Raw genomic sequence first — 17923 nt, 5'->3', positions numbered from 1 at the left:
CCATAAATTGTGTTTAAGAGATGGAAAAAGTAAGTATCAACTGTTAAGAAGATTTTTTATTAACTAATAAAAGATCCACTCGAAAACAAGAGCTTCAGAAGAGCACGCCTCGGTGAGAAAGGACTCTCCCAGGCACTATTCCCAAAGTAAGAGAGACGACTTTAGACAACGGTTGAAAGCAGGACAGTGACTACTCGTATCTTTGCTCAAACCGGAAAGTTCTCATCGGTTTCTTCATGGCTCTTTGATGAAAACCCTACTTCTTTACCTCAAGTAGCATCCTCCACGAAGCTCATCTTTTCAAACCTCATGCCTCAACAAGTTTTACTCCACAGATCTACGGCTTTCTTTTGCATCTAGCATCTAATACACTCAAGAAACGTCAAGCTGGTATCTAACATCCCCACTTCCGTGCAGAACAAGACTTCCGTCTCACCAGATTACTGAAAAGTAAAGATGGCAAGAAGATTGACATGGGATGAGAAAGGCAAAAACCAACTGGTAGAGAAAGATGAACCTCTTATCAAACGAATCAAGGCGCCCTACGTTGATAACTCTGCTCTCATCAAAGATAATGCGCTCACACTGATTGGAAGAACCACTAACCCTCAGGAACAGAGAATTTGGGCTCTTATCCCTGCCCTCCCACGCAAATGGCAACTACAAGGGAGAGTATCAGGCTCAGATCTGGGAAATGGCTGCTTCCAATTCAGATTTGAAAGAGAAGAAGATCTAAAGCGAGTTCTGGAAAACAGACCCTACCACTTTGCGTACTGGATGGTCATACTCCAACGATGGGAACCAGTCATCTCAGCGACTTTCCCCTCGCAGATCCCGTTCTGGATCCGAATAAAAGGACTACCCCTCCACTTCTGGCATGAAGATATGCTGCGCGACATAGGGAAGGATCTGGGAACACTCATGAATCATGAGCTCACAAAAACCTTGGCGAGAATCCAGGTTCTAGTCGATGGACTTAAACCATTGGTTAAAAAATCCATCGTCGAGTTTGACTCTGGAGAGGAAAGCTTAATTCATCTGGAATACGAGCGCCTAGAGAACCACTGCTCCCTCTGCAATGCCCTCTCCCATCTCAAGAAAGATTGTCCTAGCTTCACAGGAGATAACCAAGCTACAACTCAGCACCAGGAAACAAAGGTGAGAGAGATGAGCGAGAGAGATCTTTCTAATGCCAGACCCCTCCTCTACAGCAACATGGAACAAGATCACACCTCATTGCATCGTGAGGGAGAAAAGCAGGGGACTACGACCAGAGAAACCAGAAGCCCTAGGCCTTTCAAAGATAGAGTTGACAGACATGGCAATAGCTTTGGTACTAGAGTCGCTACAAAACAAACAAGAGTTCCACCTCCCACAAAAAACATGATGTCCAAAAGCGATATAGCAGAAACTTGGAGGAAAGATTCTAACCTCAAAGAACCGGAACCCGTGATCTACTCATCTCCTTCCTACACAACAAGAAGAGAACCAGCTGCAATAAGAGAACACTACAAGCGGGCCCCTTTCCCACAAAGGGAACTCAAAGAATGGAGAGTAAAACCTACGACAGTAACGGTCCCTGAAGCACAAAAAGATAGCTCAAATCATTTGGAGCGTCGTGACTCCAGAACCGAACCTCTACAACTCCAATACCACCAAAGCTCAGAGGGACAACAAACTGAAGAGGAAATTCAAAAGGACCTTCACGAAGCAACTATGCTGTACCTGAGCTGCTCAGACCCCACAGAGGCAGCAGCCAGAAGGCAGAGAGTAAAGTTTGGAGATGATAGAGGCCAGGTAGAAGAGACCACAGCTGCACTGCTAAAAGCCCAAGGCCGCCGAGAGAACTACCTAGCGCCTGAAGAAACAAGACATAACCATGTCACTATTAGATCAAAAGAGCAAGTCTTGGAGGATCTTAATGCAGTTACACTCCAATACCTTAGCTGTTCAGATCCTACTGAAGCTGCAGCTAGGAGACAACGGGTCCTTAACAGTGAGGCGTCAGGCTTAGTGGAAAAGACAGCAGCTTCAATCCTAGCTTCGGAAACAACCCCGAGACGCCCGCTTTCACCTTGGGAGCAAGGCATCAAGTCAATAAGCCCACCGGGAGAGGGGTCTCTTATGGGACTACGTCAAGACCAAATCTTCACCCCCATCCCAAGAGAAGAAGAAGATCTAGGCTTTGACCCACCTTATAGTGTTGAACCTGCCCAAATTAACACTCTCCGGGTGCAAGAAGTCAGAGAACACCCTGCACGCATTAGATCAATTATTGTTAGCCCCCCTGAGACGACGGAAACATCTCCTCTGCAACAACAGTTAATCCCTGAGCTGCAGGAGGAAGAAACTCTTAATGACTTCCAAAACAAAGTAAGGGAAAGAACGGTGCGACATCATAAAGCAAGATCACCACGAAGCGGAACTAATGTCCTGCGAGGAGCCAGCACAAAGAAAAGAAGATTATCACAAATTCTTCACTCACCAGGAGCTAACAAAAAACAAAAGAATGATGTACCAAACAAAGGACGTACTCGCGGGGAAGCTTCAAAGTCGGGTAACAAGGCATCAGAGAACCCAAAGAACCCACCTATCCAACTAATTCCAGCTATGTCGAAGAAGAAAATGGATTTTCGGGTTCCCCCTCCCCAGGCTCCTTAGTCGTTCTGAGCTGGAACTGTTGTGGGTTGGGGAACCCCATAACAGTCCAGCGTCTGAAGGAGCTTCGGAAAAGGAAGTCTCCTGACATAGTGTTCCTAATGGAAACAAAGAACTCAGAAGAGATGATTAGGAAGGAACTCCCCTGGCTGAAAGAGGAAAATAACTGCATAGTTCCCCCCCATAGCCCCGGCGGTGGTGGTCTGATTCTCAGTTGGAAAAAAGACATTGATCTTACTGTCCTTTCTACGACAGACAACTTCATTGAAACGAGAATCAGTTCCAAAGGAAAGAGCTTCCTGACTACCTTTCTTTACGGAGAACCTGATCACACAAAACGTAATGCAGTCTGGAACGAGCTAACTACTCTACATGCTAACCTAAAGGAACCTTGGTTCTTAACAGGGGATTTCAATGAACTGCAAGATAATAGTGAGAAAAAAGGAGGACCAGAGAGAGCAGAAGGCACCTTTGGAGCCTTCAGAACATTCCTATCTGAAAATGACCTGTTTGATCTCAAACATTCTGGTAACCCTTTCTCTTGGAGGGGTAAAAGAGGTGCACACCTTGTTAGATGTCGCCTCGACAGAGCTATGAGCAACCCAGAATGGATGGAGCTCTTCCCCTCCTGCCGCTGTCAATATCTTAAATTCGAGGGATCTGATCACCGCCCTATCCTCTCCTACCTGGATACAACAAGAAAGAAAGGCCATAACTTATTCCGCTATGACAGACGCCTAAAAGATCAAAAAGAGATTAAAGAATTGGTAGCGGAGATCTGGCAAAACTGTACTTACCTTGGAGTAGAGGCTAGACTCGTCTTAGTCCGCAGAGCAATTTGTAAATGGTGCAAGCTGTTCCAGGAAAATAGCAAACAAACCATTGAGAATCTACGAGTAGAGCTTGATGATCAGATGACTAAGGACGACCCAGATGAGGACAGGATCCAAGATATCAATAAACTCATCCTAAAAGCTTATAATTCAGAAGAAGCATACTGGAAACAGAGAAGTCGACTTCTTTGGCTAACTCTAGGAGACTCAAACTCTGGCTATTTCCATGCAGTGACAAAGACGCGAAAGGCAAGAAACAGGCTAACGGTTATGGAGAATAAGGATGGCATACCTGTCTATGAAGAAGACCAAATCTCAGCGTTAGTCTGTTCCTACTATGACAACCTCTTCACTGCAAATCAAAGAGGAGAAATTTCTTCAACGATCTCCCAAGCGCTCAAGCCCTGTGTAACTCAGGAATGGAACGAGCTGCTTACCAGAGACCCATCACCGGCTGAAATAAAAGAAGCACTCTTTGCAATCCACGCAGATAAGGCTCCCGGGCCTGACGGGTTCTCAGCAAGTTTCTTCCACTCAAATTGGGAGACCATCGGCCAATCGATCATCACTGAGATCCAAGAGTTCTTCTCCACGGGCGTATTGTCACCAACATTGAATGTGACTCATGTTAGGCTGATCCCTAAGACATTAGGAGCGAAAAGAGTGGATGAATACCGACCTATAGCTTTGTGCAATGTGTACTATAAAGTCATCTCTAAGCTCCTATCCTTGCGCCTGAAACCCATACTTTGCTCCATAATCTCAGAGAACCAATCCGCTTTTATTCCTGGAAGGGCAATAACAGATAATGTTCTAATTACGCATGAGGTACTGCAATTTCTCAAGACTTCACAAGCTAAAAAACAGTGTGCAATGGCAGTCAAGATGGATATGTCAAAGGCCTACGACAGAGTGGAATGGGAGTTCATAGCTCAAGTAATGAAACGCCTAGGTTTTCATGAAAAATGGATCAATTGGATCATGCAGTGTATCACATCGGTTTCCTACTCCTATCTGATAAATGATTCAGTCTATGGTCTGGTCAAACCTCACCGTGGAATCAGGCAAGGAGATCCGATCTCGCCGTACTTGTTCATCCTATGCGGAGAGGTCCTCTCAGGCCTTTGCAGAAAAGCGGAGTTAGAAGGATCAATGCGGGGAGTTCGAGTTGCTAGAGGCTGCCCCCGAGTCAATCATCTACTTTTTGCTGACGATACAATGATTTTCTGCAACTCAACTTCAGAAAGCTGCCTAGCCTTACTACGGATACTGCGAGATTATGAAAGTGTATCAGGTCAAAAGGTTAATATTGCCAAATCTGCAATCAACTTCTCATCAAAAACACCCCCTGAGGTAAAACAAGCAGCAAAAGACTTATTGGGGATCCAAAAGGAGGGTGGGATGGGTAAATATCTAGGCCTACCAGAGCATTTCGGAAGAAAAAAGAAGGATTTATTTACCTCGATAGTTGATAGAATCCGACAGAGAGCTGCGAACTGGTCAACACGCTTCCTCTCGAGAGCAGGCAAGCTCACCATGCTCAAAGCGGTCCTTACAGCTATCCCAACCTATGCAATGTCTTGCTTCATACTACCCCAGAGCCTCTGCAACAGAATCCAATCATCATTAACGCGTTTCTGGTGGGACAAATCTCCTGACAAGAAGAACATGTGCTGGGTAGCATGGGGAAAACTTACACGACCAAAAAAGGCAGGAGGTCTTGGGTTGCGAGATATCCAACGGTTTAATCAAGCGTTACTTGCAAAAGTAGCTTGGAGAATATTAACATCACCACACTGCCTTCTAGCTAGAGTACTCACCGGGAAGTATTGCCATAAGAAAAGCTTCCTGGATGTACAGACCCCAGCAGTTTGCTCGCATGGATGGAGGAGCATTTTGCACGGTAGAGACCTACTCCAAGAACACCTAGGAAGAGCAATTGGCAATGGTCAGAACACTAGACTCTGGAAGGATCCGTGGATCTCACTCCAAGCCCCATTAAAGCCCTATGGACCAGTACAAGAGGCGGGACTGGACCTCAGAGTTTCTGATCTACTAACGGATGACCTTCAGTGGAACAAGGATAAGATCGATAAGTTCTTACCAGACTTTACAAAGCAGATCCAGTGTCTTAAGCCAAGCAAGGAAGGTGCAGAGGATATTTACGTGTGGCTCCCCCTTGAGTCTGGTGTCTACTCCACTAAGTCGGGTTACAACTCTAAAACCCAGCTCAATGCACACACACACCTGCAACAGAGAACCTCAAATCCTCCTCCTAACCTGGAATTCGACTGGCTGAAAGATGTGTGGTCAATCAAAACAGCGCCAAAACTTAAGCTTTTCTTATGGTCGATTATACAGGGAGCTTTACCTCTAGGATCAGAACTCCAACGTCGAGGTATGATCAATGCTGCTGCTTGCCCCCGCTGTAAGAAAGAGGAATCAGCTACCCATATATTCTTCCAGTGCCCCTTTGCCAAAGAAGTATGGCGCCACATTCCTCTCAACTCATCAGTTCACCTAGCTGATGCAGAGACTTTTGAATCCTATATGGGGCAATTCCGAAGCGCCCTCTGTCTCCCTCCTACAGGCATCAGATCACCAGTGCTCCCGTGGATCTGCTGGTCACTATGGACGGCAAGAAACAAGCTGATTTTCGATGATAAAACGGCTCAACCACTCGAAATAGCGACAAAAGGGCTTGCAGCTGCACTTGAATGGGACCTAGCTCAGAGCACCGATCAATTGAAGAGAAACCAAGTATTCCCCCAAGCTCCAAGCCGACGACAAATACCAGGAATCCAATCATACCCCTCTTGCTTCGTAGACGCAGCGTGGGATGCCTCCTCCAACCGAGCAGGTATCGCTTGGCATTTCACCAACGATCTAGGGACCAACTCTCCTCCAGGATCCCAGATCATAGACAATGTGGCTTCCCCCCTCATGGCGGAATCGCTGGCGCTCAGACAAGGAATCAAAGAAGCCCTAAGTCTAGGGAAGAAGTCAGTTTCGTTTCACTCCGATTGCGCAACGCTCATCAGAGCAATCTCAACCCAAAGTCAGATCAAGGAGATCTATGGTGTTCTTCAGGATATCAAGCATCTCTCAGCAAACTTTGATCGCATCCAATTTCTGCATATCTCCCGTTCCCAGAACAGAGAGGCAGACTATCTAGCTAAAGTGGCCCTTAAGGCCCATCCGTTTCCTTCTTGCTTTGTTATGGGCTAGCCTTTGGGTCTAAACCTTCATTTGTTTCAGTTTTTAAGTTCTAATATATTCAGTTGTTCAAAAAAAATAAAAGATCCACTCGCTCATAGCCTGAGGTGATATCACAAGAAAGCTTAACATTAATAAACAAACTCTCTAGGAAAAGGATTTACAGATGATAGCATAGTTGAAGAGAAGTTGCGTTGCAAATAAAGAAAAGTAATATGTATAATCTATGATGAATCTACTGGCTCGGTTTTAAGGGGTGCACCACCTGAAGACGATGCATCGCTTCCATTTTGGTTTTGGTTTTGGAGGTAAAGGCTGTTTCCTACCATGGAATCACTGACCAGTCCTGCTTCCGCGTCAAATTTAAGCGTCCTCTTGCGGTTGGTGCTGCAGCTGCTATGCCACAAAATGAGATATATCTTTATATGTGGGATGGTCTTATGCACATTGCACATATGGAAGAAGCTGATGAGGAGATATGTTTATTTTTTAAACTTACTTGTTCAAGCGGTTGTTGATGGCAGATAGGTCTTTTGAAGGGCTCTGGTAAGCATGTGTGCTCTCTCCAACACAAGCATAGTAACTCTTTGAGCTGTGTGAAATAAGAGCATCCATCTGCAAACACACCAACACACGAAAGGTTTAGCCAAAACAACCTTTTCACCAACCTTCCCTCATGACTCTCTCATATCATGAAACTAGGATATCTACCTTTGATCCCCGAAGGGGAGAAACATACACATTGTGCACAGCAGATACTTTTTTAGGGGACATGTCTGGAACACTTGGAAACACCGACACCTTTGGCGATCCAGGACAATGACCTGTAAATCCAATATAAATAGAGTCACTTAACTTTAGGTACTTCATTCATGGATAAAGCTCACGTCTAACAATAACCTAGCATTTCTTAACTACCTTCAGGTTTATTATTGGCCTCCATAGCCTGATCTTTTTTCACAGGAATTATCTCCACCAGCAACGGCTTTACGGCAGGAATAAATATTTCGTTGTAGAATGTGATGATGTCTACATGATCTGGCCCCACTCTCTGTTACACAAGTTATTGTCACAAGCTTTAGTCTTCTTCACAAGACAAACGAGACATGTTCAACTTAGAGTTAAGGGTGTATATATATATTAAATTACCCCTTGACCTTGACGGCGACTCTGATGCGAATCCACATAAACGCTGCGGAAAACTAGTGGTTTACACTGTGGTTGCTTCCTATAGTTGTATATGATTTCCCTGAAAGTTAGGCTCATTTGGGATATCTAGAGGGAGTTCATGGAAGAAAATAAAGTGTTAGCCGAAGAGAAGCAATATCAACCAGAAAACATAAAGGTAAGAACTTGACCAACGCTGCTCACCTTGGCCACTCCATAAAAGCAACAGAGAATGATCTGGTCAATATGCCGATTAAATAAAAGAGAAGTCCGCTGAGCAAGTACATGTTGGAAGAGACGATATACACTCTCCCTTATTTGCTGCGACAGTTGTAACCTTTCCACCATTCCATTGATTCTGACAGCAGCCAGTTTATTAATCTGGAGAACACCATCATGATATGACATTAAGACATTAGGCAGCCTAATCATAAGTTCTAGTTTATTGGACCAAAGATTGCATTGGCCTACCTTAGTGAAGAAAATATTGATACCAGTTTCAGCACAAGTTTCTCCACCGCCTCCTGGGTTTGGCCGTGTCGGACTGTAAACAAATATCCGAAAAGGTAAACTTAACAAGTACATGAATAACTTGGCAGACTTTAGATATAAAAGAAGAAAAAATTGGTCATTAATTAATAACCAAAAATGTACCTAGCAAAGGCAGACTGCAACGGAGGTGGCAGCATCTTTGATTTAACGTTGCCAAAGGCCAACAGACGATCCTTTACCGGTGATGTAAAGGAATTGCGTTCAACTAGAATGCTGCGGTAATCTGTACACTGTCTTTTGGGCGATTTCATATCCCCGTTTTGTCCTGAATGGCAGTAAATTTGAAGTTTGTGGTAAGAGCAAGTTCGATTTAACTGCTTTGACTCAAATACAAATTAAATTACCTGGACATGTTTCATGCTTTTGGATAGATGGTGCATGATTTGATCCTTCAGAGAAGTTAATAAGAGCTGCAATTGCATCCAGGGATGGCATCGGTTCTGCTAGTAATCCGAGCCGGTTGATCTCCAATGCAAGCAACGGCCTGGCAACAATCAGAGAGTTGTACATTGAAGAGCCTTTCTCCCAAACCATACTCTCGAGAAGCCGTTCCTCAAGTGAGTTCAGATGCCGTCTCAACTCTCTAGGCAGAGAATCCTCGTGTCTGATGAAACTCTCTATAACCTTGCAGAGATCAAAGGCTGTGATCCCAGTCCTCTCCAGAACAGCCGGGAACAACATCGTTATGGATTTGTGGGTTGCCAGAACCAGTTCAGCTGAACAAGCCAGCATGCATCTATGGAACCTCTCATTTGTCAATAGAGAGTTTAAGTTATTTGCATGCAAAATCTGAGCTTCTGCTATACACATTGCCTCGAGGACTCTGTAGTATAACTTCACAGCTTCTAATCTTCGCTGTTCTGCCCATATGTCATCCATCAGGTTAACGGGTTGTAAACTTCCGCCTGCACATCGGTCCCCAAGGGAGCTATTTGGAAAAATAGCTTCCAATATCACATGTGCTCTCCGTGTGACATCAGTTGTTATATCCCTATCGCAGGATTTGAGGAAATGCTCCAACCCAGGTGAAGGTTTTGGTAGAAGCGGACATATAACAGTCCTGAGCCATTTGGCAGTTGTCATTGCTGTGCTTACTGGTGTTGCTGTCAACTTGATGGCACCGCTAATAGTATTTGTCTTCGCAGCAGGTGACTTATGAGGAGAGAGTGGACTTATAAATGTCCTTGCAGGTGAGCTCAAAGAATCAATTTTCCTCTTAACACCAGTAACATTTACAGCTCCTGCAGATAAGCTTCCCGATCCGAGTAAGCTATCCTCTTCATTGATGAACACCCTCTCATCCAGTTCGCCTTTATTGCAGACTGAATCTTCGTAATCTTTTTCTAGTGTGATCAAGCTAGTGGAGATGGATGTCTCGTCCAGTAAATCCTCAAAGTAAGTCAAGCCATCTGAAAATGAAACTCCAATCAGGTAACGTTTCAATCAACTCATATGAATTTGTGAAAGGAAAATGTTCTTACACCAACCTGGGTTAATATTATCTAGCTTGTCAATTTTGCACGTGGATGCTGAAGATGGCTTCTTCTTCAATATTGTTTCTATCAAATTATTAGCCTGGTCCATTATTTTCCTCAACTCATCTTCTGAGGCGTCATATATCTTGCAAAGTGATGCAACCAAGTCTACCTCTTTGTCACCTTTCTTAACTAAAATTCAACACATAAATGAGAATAGAGAATATATATATTCAACGCCGCCATGGTTACATGAAGAGGAGAACATAAACACTTACCAAAACGTGAAGAGTCTTGGATGCTGAAATTTCTAAACCGACAAGGAACATGTATGATCAAAATAGCCTGACAAAAGAAAAAATTAGCTAATCCTTATATACATTTTGAAAATGAAGCGTCTGTCGAGTTATAGAGTATAACAAGAGTAAAATGAATAACGGACAAGGGAGTACTTCAAAGGTAGTCACTAACCAATATAGAAACTAGGCCATTGGTGCATGTCACAAGGTCTTTAAATCGGCTAAAAGCATGGTTTCGGAGTGCCAGAAAGAGTAACCACCCAAAACGGTAACTATCTGGCAAATAACTAGCAGAGTTCGCTGAGGTCTTTTCTGCGTTTGCATCGTATGTCAAGAAGAACTCCTGGTACCCACGTTTGTAGTATCTGTTACCAAAAAAAAGGTACCAAAAACGTTATACATACAAGGCAATTCACTAGAGAATATTCACACGAAGACCAAAAATTTGAAATTCTAGTTCTGGTTATTGCATAGCGAATAAGTTTGCTTCTTAGATTCAGGCATTAGAGACTGTATCTATGCCAACCACTACCATGCCACAGAACAAGAAAAATGCCAAAACGAAACACAAGAGTCAAGAGGGGAACTAAACTCACTTGCTTAGAAGGCTAAGATGCACAAAGTTCGCTTGCAGCTCCTTTGCCTAGTAATTAGATATTAGGAAAAGGTAACACAGGTTAAGAGAAGAAGTAAAACTTAGCAGTGATGAAAATTATATAGAAAAAGAGCTTAAGCAGAACCTGAAGTCTGTTCTCCCAGTCTGCACCATAAAGCTCACATAGCACAGGGCCAGCCTTGACCGCAAATTGAGGTAACTCTTTAAAGAAATCCACAATACTGAAACAGAAACAAAGAAAAAAAAATCAATACAGATGTATAAGAAGAAAGGTGAAAGGAAGGAGGAGTTGGGGATTACGTACTTGATCTTTAGAGCCCTCAGTATCTGACATAGATTAAACTTATTATCACCAGACACAGACTGTCCGTCCACTTGTTTTCTAACAGTAAGCATCTTCACTGAGTAGAGAACAAACGCAAACCAGAACCTCTCTACTTCCTCCCGCTAATAAGTAAAATAACAACGACTTAGTCATAGTGAACCATACTCTTAAGTCTTAACAAAAAAAAAGAGAAGAAACAAAAAGAGAATTATATATTCACCGTTCCACTTCCAATATTAGCCATGTTTGCCGACAAAATCGGTTTGGTTTCAGTAAACAACTTCAAAGCTTCATCGCAAATGCTCCCTTCAAGAGACAGAACTTTCTGCAAATAAGAAAATCAATTCTAGGGATTAGAGCTCATCTAATCTTCAAATCATCCTCAGTGGTATGTATCTACGTATAATGTATATAAACAAAGATAAGAGCAAAACCTCGCATAACTCCAAGAGAACTGCTTCACTTCTTTTACCATTGGGGTCAATGGGTGGGGTCACTGGTGGCTGAACTTCTTCCATGGTCGTCTCAACTCACCTGAAAAACATTTAAAAAAAAATTAACCTAATAAAAGACAGTACTTTTCCAAGGCAATAGGATGCGTAAACTGAAAACCACATCAAACCCATTGAAACAAAGGCTCCGAATGGTAACTGCGGTTTGAACGATACGGAACAAACGATTTAAATGCGGTGCGGTTTTAACAGTTATAAAAACGTATAGATATATGATATATGTAGAGATTTTTGTTACTGTTAACTGCGAAACGGGCCGGTTCGTAACATTCGAGCCAAAGACATAGAACAATGATTCTAACACTATGAGAGGAAATAAATTCCCCAATAAAATTTCGATTTTTTTTTCTCAGGAGAAAAAGTTTTGAAAGTTGCAATTGAAGAACGAAATTAACAAAATTCAGAGCCTAAATTCAAATCGAAGGATACACACGAAAGGGGGGAAAGATCTTACCTTTGTTTCTGTATCACAGATCCTAAAGACGAAACAAAGGATCCAACTTTTAAGAAACTCTTCTTCACTTGAAATCGACGAATTAAACAGTGAGGAAATGAGAGATCTCCGTCAATTTTCCCTCTCTTCTGACTCTCTCTCTAGACTGTGGGGTATGATTTGTGCGGCAAACCCTAGAAAATAATACATCTTGCGCGGGAAAAAAACAATACCAAGTCATACATACATACACATGCATGCGTATACATTTTACATACGCGCACTCTCAACCAATGATATCTCGACACGTACCCTCCTTTGACTCCGTTTTACCGCCAAAACTTTACTTTACTGTTGCGTGAAAGTCTGGGAGGGAAAAAAAAAGATTCTCCGTATACTAGTACGACGCCGTTTTTATCGACTGTCGTTTAGTTGGAAAAATTAACTTTGTTTGGTTGCAGGAGTACAAGTGTCTTCTTATTCGTGGATGGATTTAGATTCAATAAAGTCTGCTTCGTTATCATTTGACTGTGGATAGTGGATGATAACACTGTCACACCTAACCAGAGACTCAGATTTTATTTTTCCCTTATGGCTTCATCTGATCAAACGGCGAAGATAATCGATGGAAAGGCGATTGCTCATACCATCCGATTAGAGATCGCCGAGGAAGTTCGCGATCTATCTGAGAAACACGGCAAGGTAGACTCCCTTTTTTAAACTATAGTCACTTTCATTGGTTTTATCACTGTTTCGGACACCAAAGAAACGATTTTTACTGCTCTGGAGAATCAGTGTCTGAATATTGAGATGTGTCTCAATATTAACCGAACCGTGATTGATCATAAGATGATTGAAATATCAAAACTTTACTTTTATGTTAGTTTTTTAGTGTTCTGTGTAGCGTTTTAGGTAGCTATGATCACATCTCTCAAACGTTAGCTTCAGTTCAGTTGAATCATTTGAAACTGCGTCTGCGTTGGTCACTTCTAGATGTTTTGCGTTTGGTTCATGAAAGCATTTATCTTTTGTGTCAACTTTAGCTCCAATACAGATGGTATGTTCAGTTTATATGGTTTGTTATTGTAACAAAGCAGGAAGAAAGAGAGATTGTAACAAACTGTTTGAATTTGTTTGTTTGTATGCTTCAACTGAGTCTGATATTTTACCTTGGAGCAGGTCCCAGGACTAGCGGTAGTTATAGTTGGTGCACGGAAAGATTCGCAGACTTATGTTACTATGAAGAGGAAAGCGTGTGCTGAGGTTGGGATCAAATCAGTTGATGTGGACCTACCAGAGGATGTTTCTGAAGCTGATCTTATCAGCAAAGTTCATCAACTCAATTCAGATCCTGATGTCCATGGTTAGCTTTATTGTAAATAAAAGCGTGATGTGTATGCTTCAGTTACCATGTAGTCTAAACTATGAAGGTAATTGGATTTTGCAGGTATATTAGTTCAACTCCCATTGCCGAAACATATCAATGAGGAGAATGTTTTAAGTGCAATCAGCATTGATAAAGATGTAGATGGCTTCCATCCTCTTAATATTGGTAAGCTAGCCATGAAAGGCAGAGAGCCCCTCTTCCTTCCCTGCACCCCAAAGGTACTGTCTCCTTCCTTCTTTGCATACAGACTCTTAACAAGTGCCAAGAAAATTTACTAGTAGTGAGGTGGTTTTGTTTGTGTGCAGGGATGTTTGGAACTCTTAAAGAGAAGTGGCGTAAAGATAAAAGGGCAACGAGCAGTTGTAGTAGGTCGGAGTAATATCGTTGGATTACCTGTTTCGCTTCTATTGCTCAAGGCTGATGCTACTGTTACAACCGTACATTCTCACACCAAAGATCCTGAGGCTATCATACGCGAAGCTGACATCGTTATTGCTGCAGCCGGACAAGCCTGCATGGTGAGTTTTTTTTTCCAGACAGTTTCACTTTGTCTTTGAGAAGATAATACAGTCTGGTTCTTGTAGATAAACACTCACTCTTGGTCTTGCATTATCAGATTAAGAGCGACTGGATTAAGCCAGGGGCTGCGGTGATCGATGTTGGAACCAATGCAGTGAGCGACCCGAGCAGGAAGTCAGGATACCGGTTGGTTGGAGATGTGGATTACGCTGAAGCTTGTAAAGTTGCTGGTTGCATAACTCCTGTTCCTGGTGGTGTAGGTCCAATGACAGTGGCGATGCTGCTGAGGAACACCTTAGACGGTGCCAAGCGGGTCATTGGCCAGTAAAATAATATTCTACTGTAATATATAAATGAATCTGAAGTTTATCCATTTTATAACGGTTTGATGACATTGTTCCTCGCAAATAAAGTGAAGCTTGCATGTCCTTTAAATGTTTGCTTCCCGCAAATTTGTACACAACATGAGGTTTAGCATCAGTATGATCAAAACCTGGCTTTGATACCATTTACATTGGTAATTTAAACGATTTTAATTTTGTTATTTATCAACTTTGAAAACGAAATTGTAAAAATGTATAATTAAGACTTTTTCTTTAGATTTTGGATTAAAATACAAAGGTTAATATATAAGATTACAAAAGAAAAATGTAAAAATTTCAAAAATTTTAAATCTGAAAGCTTGGAGAGTGTTAAAAAGAATATCAAAAGTTTAAAATTGATTGTGCCTTCCTTTATTGATAATGAGGATGCTTAATGTCTTGATACATGTCTTTTCTTGAATGGCACCGACACTTATTTTGATACATGTCATCTTCTGAGTGGTGTCGACATTTTGAATGATTAATTAATGGATAATTTTATAATTAATGGACATTTGTCGGCCATCATGATTCTTGATACATGTCATCTTCTGAGTGGTGTCGACATTTTGAATGATTAATTAATGGATAATTTTATAATTAATGGACATTTTTTTTTTTTGGCAACAATTAATTAATTTTATAATTAATGGACATTTATCAGCCATCATGATTGCTGAGTAGTTTCTCCGTACTTATACGAATAGACTGTACTTATACAAATAGACTTTTTTTTTTGAACAACTTATACAAATATAAATAGACTATGTATCTTATTTATGTATTATCATGGTATATTACAGTTTGTATCTACCCAGTCTACATACATTACATGTCCCGCTGATCTATTACAGACGGGGACAGGTGAGAGTTTCAGGATGGCTTGTACCATATGATATTTGGAAATTTGCATGCACACGTACATGATGGGATGCTTGATCCAACCACTTCAAGCACATTGGATTGTATGTCATCATCCTTGTAAGGCTTATGTCATCATTCTTGTAAGGCTTGGGCCTTGACCCATTAAGAATTGTCCTATTCTTTGAGTTGACAGACGGCTAGATAGTTGATACCATTTCTTTCCAGCATATGCCCTTCGCCTGGATAATACCGACGTGCCATTCTACCGCTTATCACATGCCACGTGCTCGTCTCTCCACAAACAATTCGCCACGTGTAAGCTCGATATAAGCCAATCAAAGACACGTTTCTTTCTACGCAAATGACTAGTTTATCCTCTAACTACCGCATTATTCGCTCACTACTTGAGAGGGCTATTTTCGGAAAGCTAAAAAAAGCATGAAAGATATGAACTACACGTGGACCAATGAGAAGAGAGGTTTAGATGGAGGAGAGATCTGAGCCACAAATCTCGTCTATGAATTCTCAGCCACGAAAACAAGATCTGCCTCACGCGCTCTCTACACCACGCGCTTGCTTGATTGCTGCTCTCTTACCTCCTCGGAAGTTGAAACAATACACAGAACACATTAGTCTCCTCTCTCTCTTTGGTCTTTTCTAACTTACAGGTGAAGACAACCGAATCTAAAAGTTTCTCTCTTCTCTCTTAATCTCAGTTTCTGGTTTGTGTCTGATCAAAAAAAATCTCTCATCGGTTCACTGAAAGTGAGTTCCTTTCTCTGTTTTTACTCGATAAGTTCAGGTTTATTCTCTAATGGGTTTCTGAAATTAGCTATCTTTGTGTTGTTATCATGACAGATCTATCGATCATGGATTGTTATTCCGGAATGAAGTTTGAAGAGCTTGCTGTGCCTAATTATCAAGAGTCATCGTCATCAGAGACATACCGTTCTGATGGTATGTGGGGTGGGTGGAGCATGAACTCCCCTGAAGCTGCAGAAACATGTTTTAATTACGATGGTTTTAATGGGGAAGGATCGTTGTATAGTCAGATGGGTATGAGGACGAGTGAAGAAGAGGAAGAGACAAAGAGATCAAAGGCTTTCTACGGTGCTTCTTCACTTCATGATTTCGAAGGAATCGAACAGATGGATGATATATTCTTGTAAAGCCTCTTTCTTTCATGATCATCATCATCAATAAATAAGTGTCTGCATATGCTTATGTTTTGTCTCTCTCTATGTGTTTCCGGTTTTTACTGAAGAAGTTCAATTTTGGAGGATGTTCCAGGGAATGATGGAGATGTTCATCGTGCTTCCAGCAGCTATAACAGTGTCGGATCTTCCTCTTTGTATGGTGGAAATGAAGTTCACATGTTCCATTGTCATGACATGCCTATGAAGGTAAGATATTTGTCTCCAAAGTTGACTTTTCTTACATGTTATTAAACTGAAGCTGATGATCTATGCTGGTTTCTTGTTACCCTTAGAGATTCTGATGTTAAAGCCTAAAGATTGCTTCATTTTTTTCTGGTTAACAGGAGGAGGCTCCATTTACAATCTCAGATCTGTCTGAAGAGAACATGTTAGACTCACAGTATGGTGATGAACTGTCTTCTGAAGAACTTGTGTTGCAGGATCTGCAGAGAGCTTCAGGAAAGGTGAGTTCCTGTTTACAGTGGACGAAACTTGGACTTGGTCTTTAGAAAATTTAACTAAGTGTTTATTTTCTCTCTTTCTAGTTAACTGATGAGACAAGAAAGTGTTTCCGGGATACGTTTTACCGGCTTGCAAGAAACTCACAGGAGAAGTTTGATTCAGTCAGCACCAACACAGAAGAGTTCTATATGCCAGCATCCAGATATGCTTATGGTGATAGTACCAGGTATAGCATCATGTCTTCTTCTTCTTTTTCTAATCCACAGATGGAATGAGATAATATCTGTGTTCATAGGATAGAGAACTGATCAGAGTGGCAGTTATTTGATTGCAGGATGAGTAGAGAGGAAGAGATTGAATCAGGAACAAACTCAATCGATAGAGCCGTCGCAAACCTCACATACAACAAGATGGATTCCAACATAAGCAACTTTCCTCTATCAGAAAGAGTACAGTAGCTTCTGTTTGTTGGATCAAGATCAACCATTCTCGTCTCTACATCTTCTTATATGGAATCTTTTGTTACTGCATGTGTATATTTGTGTGTATATATAGCTGACTTATCTGTTTGCAAACTTCAGTTTTGATCTGTCTCTAAAGAATCTGGTTCTTTTAACTTCCTGCAGTGAGTTTTTTTTTACTTTAGTAGTGTGTGACAACAATGCTTTAATGGCTTAAAACTTGATATGAGAAAGAGTACATGTTTTAATAATTCAGAAGCATTTATTCAAACTATAACCAGCATGAACTCCAAAAAAAATACATAAACTTCTTGCAATGAATGTTTCCACGCTGAAACTTACGCCTCTACTAAAAGGTTTTAAAAAGCAATGCCATCGTCTGATTTTTACTGCTTCCACTCATTCTTGGGCACGGTTATTTTCAATCCTTGTTCTGTGTGTTATCATCATCATCACGTCAAGTGCAAGAAAAACAAAGACAACTCAGTAAAGGCCTCATATAGCCCAATTTCAAAAGAAAGAGGGAGCGCTTAACAGTTATCAAAATTTTAACATAAGAAGCAAATGAGTCATGAACTTGCGCTGA

General features: G+C 41.6%; 3 protein-coding genes across 9 annotated transcripts; 2 read left to right on the top strand and 1 right to left on the bottom strand.

Moving 5' to 3' along the window:
• Positions 1-36: 36 nt before the first annotated feature.
• On the bottom strand, positions 37-12313 carry LOC103870260 (retinoblastoma-related protein 1). Of its 5 annotated transcripts, none has more exon segments than NM_001301935.1 (18): positions 37-82; positions 6802-7126; positions 7207-7322; positions 7419-7531; positions 7626-7758; positions 7857-7982; positions 8079-8255; positions 8346-8418; positions 8529-8691; positions 8771-9835; positions 9914-10093; positions 10180-10246; positions 10373-10565; positions 10797-10843; positions 10941-11037; positions 11121-11263; positions 11362-11466; positions 11576-11659. In NM_001301935.1, coding segments are annotated over 17 exon segments (2979 nt in total). In that variant the 3' UTR covers positions 37-82; positions 6802-7029.
• A 229-nt stretch (positions 12314-12542) lies between these two features.
• LOC103870259 (bifunctional protein FolD 2) lies at positions 12543-14538 on the top strand. Its single transcript, XM_009148372.2, has 5 exons — positions 12543-12788; positions 13266-13449; positions 13534-13691; positions 13779-13991; positions 14090-14538. Exons 1-5 carry the CDS (start codon positions 12678-12680, stop codon positions 14318-14320), a joined length of 897 nt encoding a protein of 298 aa, XP_009146620.1. The 5' UTR covers positions 12543-12677; the 3' UTR covers positions 14321-14538.
• Positions 14539-15730: 1192 nt separating this feature from the next.
• Positions 15731-17588, top strand: LOC103870257 (protein LNK3). 3 transcript variants are annotated; one of them, XM_009148371.3, is made up of 6 exons: positions 15731-15983; positions 16077-16383; positions 16483-16621; positions 16759-16878; positions 16960-17102; positions 17197-17588. In XM_009148371.3, the coding sequence occupies exons 2-6, from the start codon at positions 16088-16090 to the stop codon at positions 17213-17215; spliced, it is 717 nt and encodes a 238-aa protein (XP_009146619.1). In that variant the 5' UTR covers positions 15731-15983; positions 16077-16087; the 3' UTR covers positions 17216-17588. The 3 variants fall into 3 exon arrangements, with proteins under 3 accessions (XP_009146619.1, XP_009146618.1, XP_009146617.1); XM_009148370.3 differs by having other exon boundaries at positions 16486-16621; positions 17211-17561; XM_009148369.3 differs by having other exon boundaries at positions 17211-17561.
• The last annotated feature ends 335 nt before the right edge of the window (positions 17589-17923 follow it).

Source organism: Brassica rapa, chromosome A05, assembly GCF_000309985.2.
Source record: "Brassica rapa cultivar Chiifu-401-42 chromosome A05, CAAS_Brap_v3.01, whole genome shotgun sequence".
In the NCBI taxonomy this organism is placed as follows: domain Eukaryota; kingdom Viridiplantae; phylum Streptophyta; class Magnoliopsida; order Brassicales; family Brassicaceae; genus Brassica; species Brassica rapa.
The sequence above is the reverse complement of the archived record's forward strand: the minus strand, read 5'-3'. Positions and strand labels throughout refer to the sequence as shown.

Coding starts and splice junctions, on each gene's coding strand:
- LOC103870260 (XM_009148373.3), bottom strand. CDS start 11,659: ATGGAAGAAGTTCAGCCACCAGTGACCCCACCCATTGACCCCAATGGT. Junction 11,264..11,361: donor CTAATATTGGAAGTGGAACG/GTGAATATATAA, acceptor TTTACTTATTAG/CGGGAGGAAGTAGAGAGGTT. Junction 8,256..8,345: donor TCAATATTTTCTTCACTAAG/GTAGGCCAATGC, acceptor GGTGTTCTCCAG/ATTAATAAACTGGCTGCTGT.
- LOC103870259 (XM_009148372.2), top strand. CDS start 12,678: ATGGCTTCATCTGATCAAACGGCGAAGATAATCGATGGAAAGGCGATT. Junction 13,450..13,533: donor TTCAGATCCTGATGTCCATG/GTTAGCTTTATT, acceptor TGGATTTTGCAG/GTATATTAGTTCAACTCCCA. Junction 13,992..14,089: donor CAGCCGGACAAGCCTGCATG/GTGAGTTTTTTT, acceptor TTGCATTATCAG/ATTAAGAGCGACTGGATTAA.
- LOC103870257 (XM_009148369.3), top strand. CDS start 16,088: ATGGATTGTTATTCCGGAATGAAGTTTGAAGAGCTTGCTGTGCCTAAT. Junction 16,622..16,758: donor GTCATGACATGCCTATGAAG/GTAAGATATTTG, acceptor TCTGGTTAACAG/GAGGAGGCTCCATTTACAAT. Junction 17,103..17,210: donor GCTTATGGTGATAGTACCAG/GTATAGCATCAT, acceptor ATTTGATTGCAG/GATGAGTAGAGAGGAAGAGA.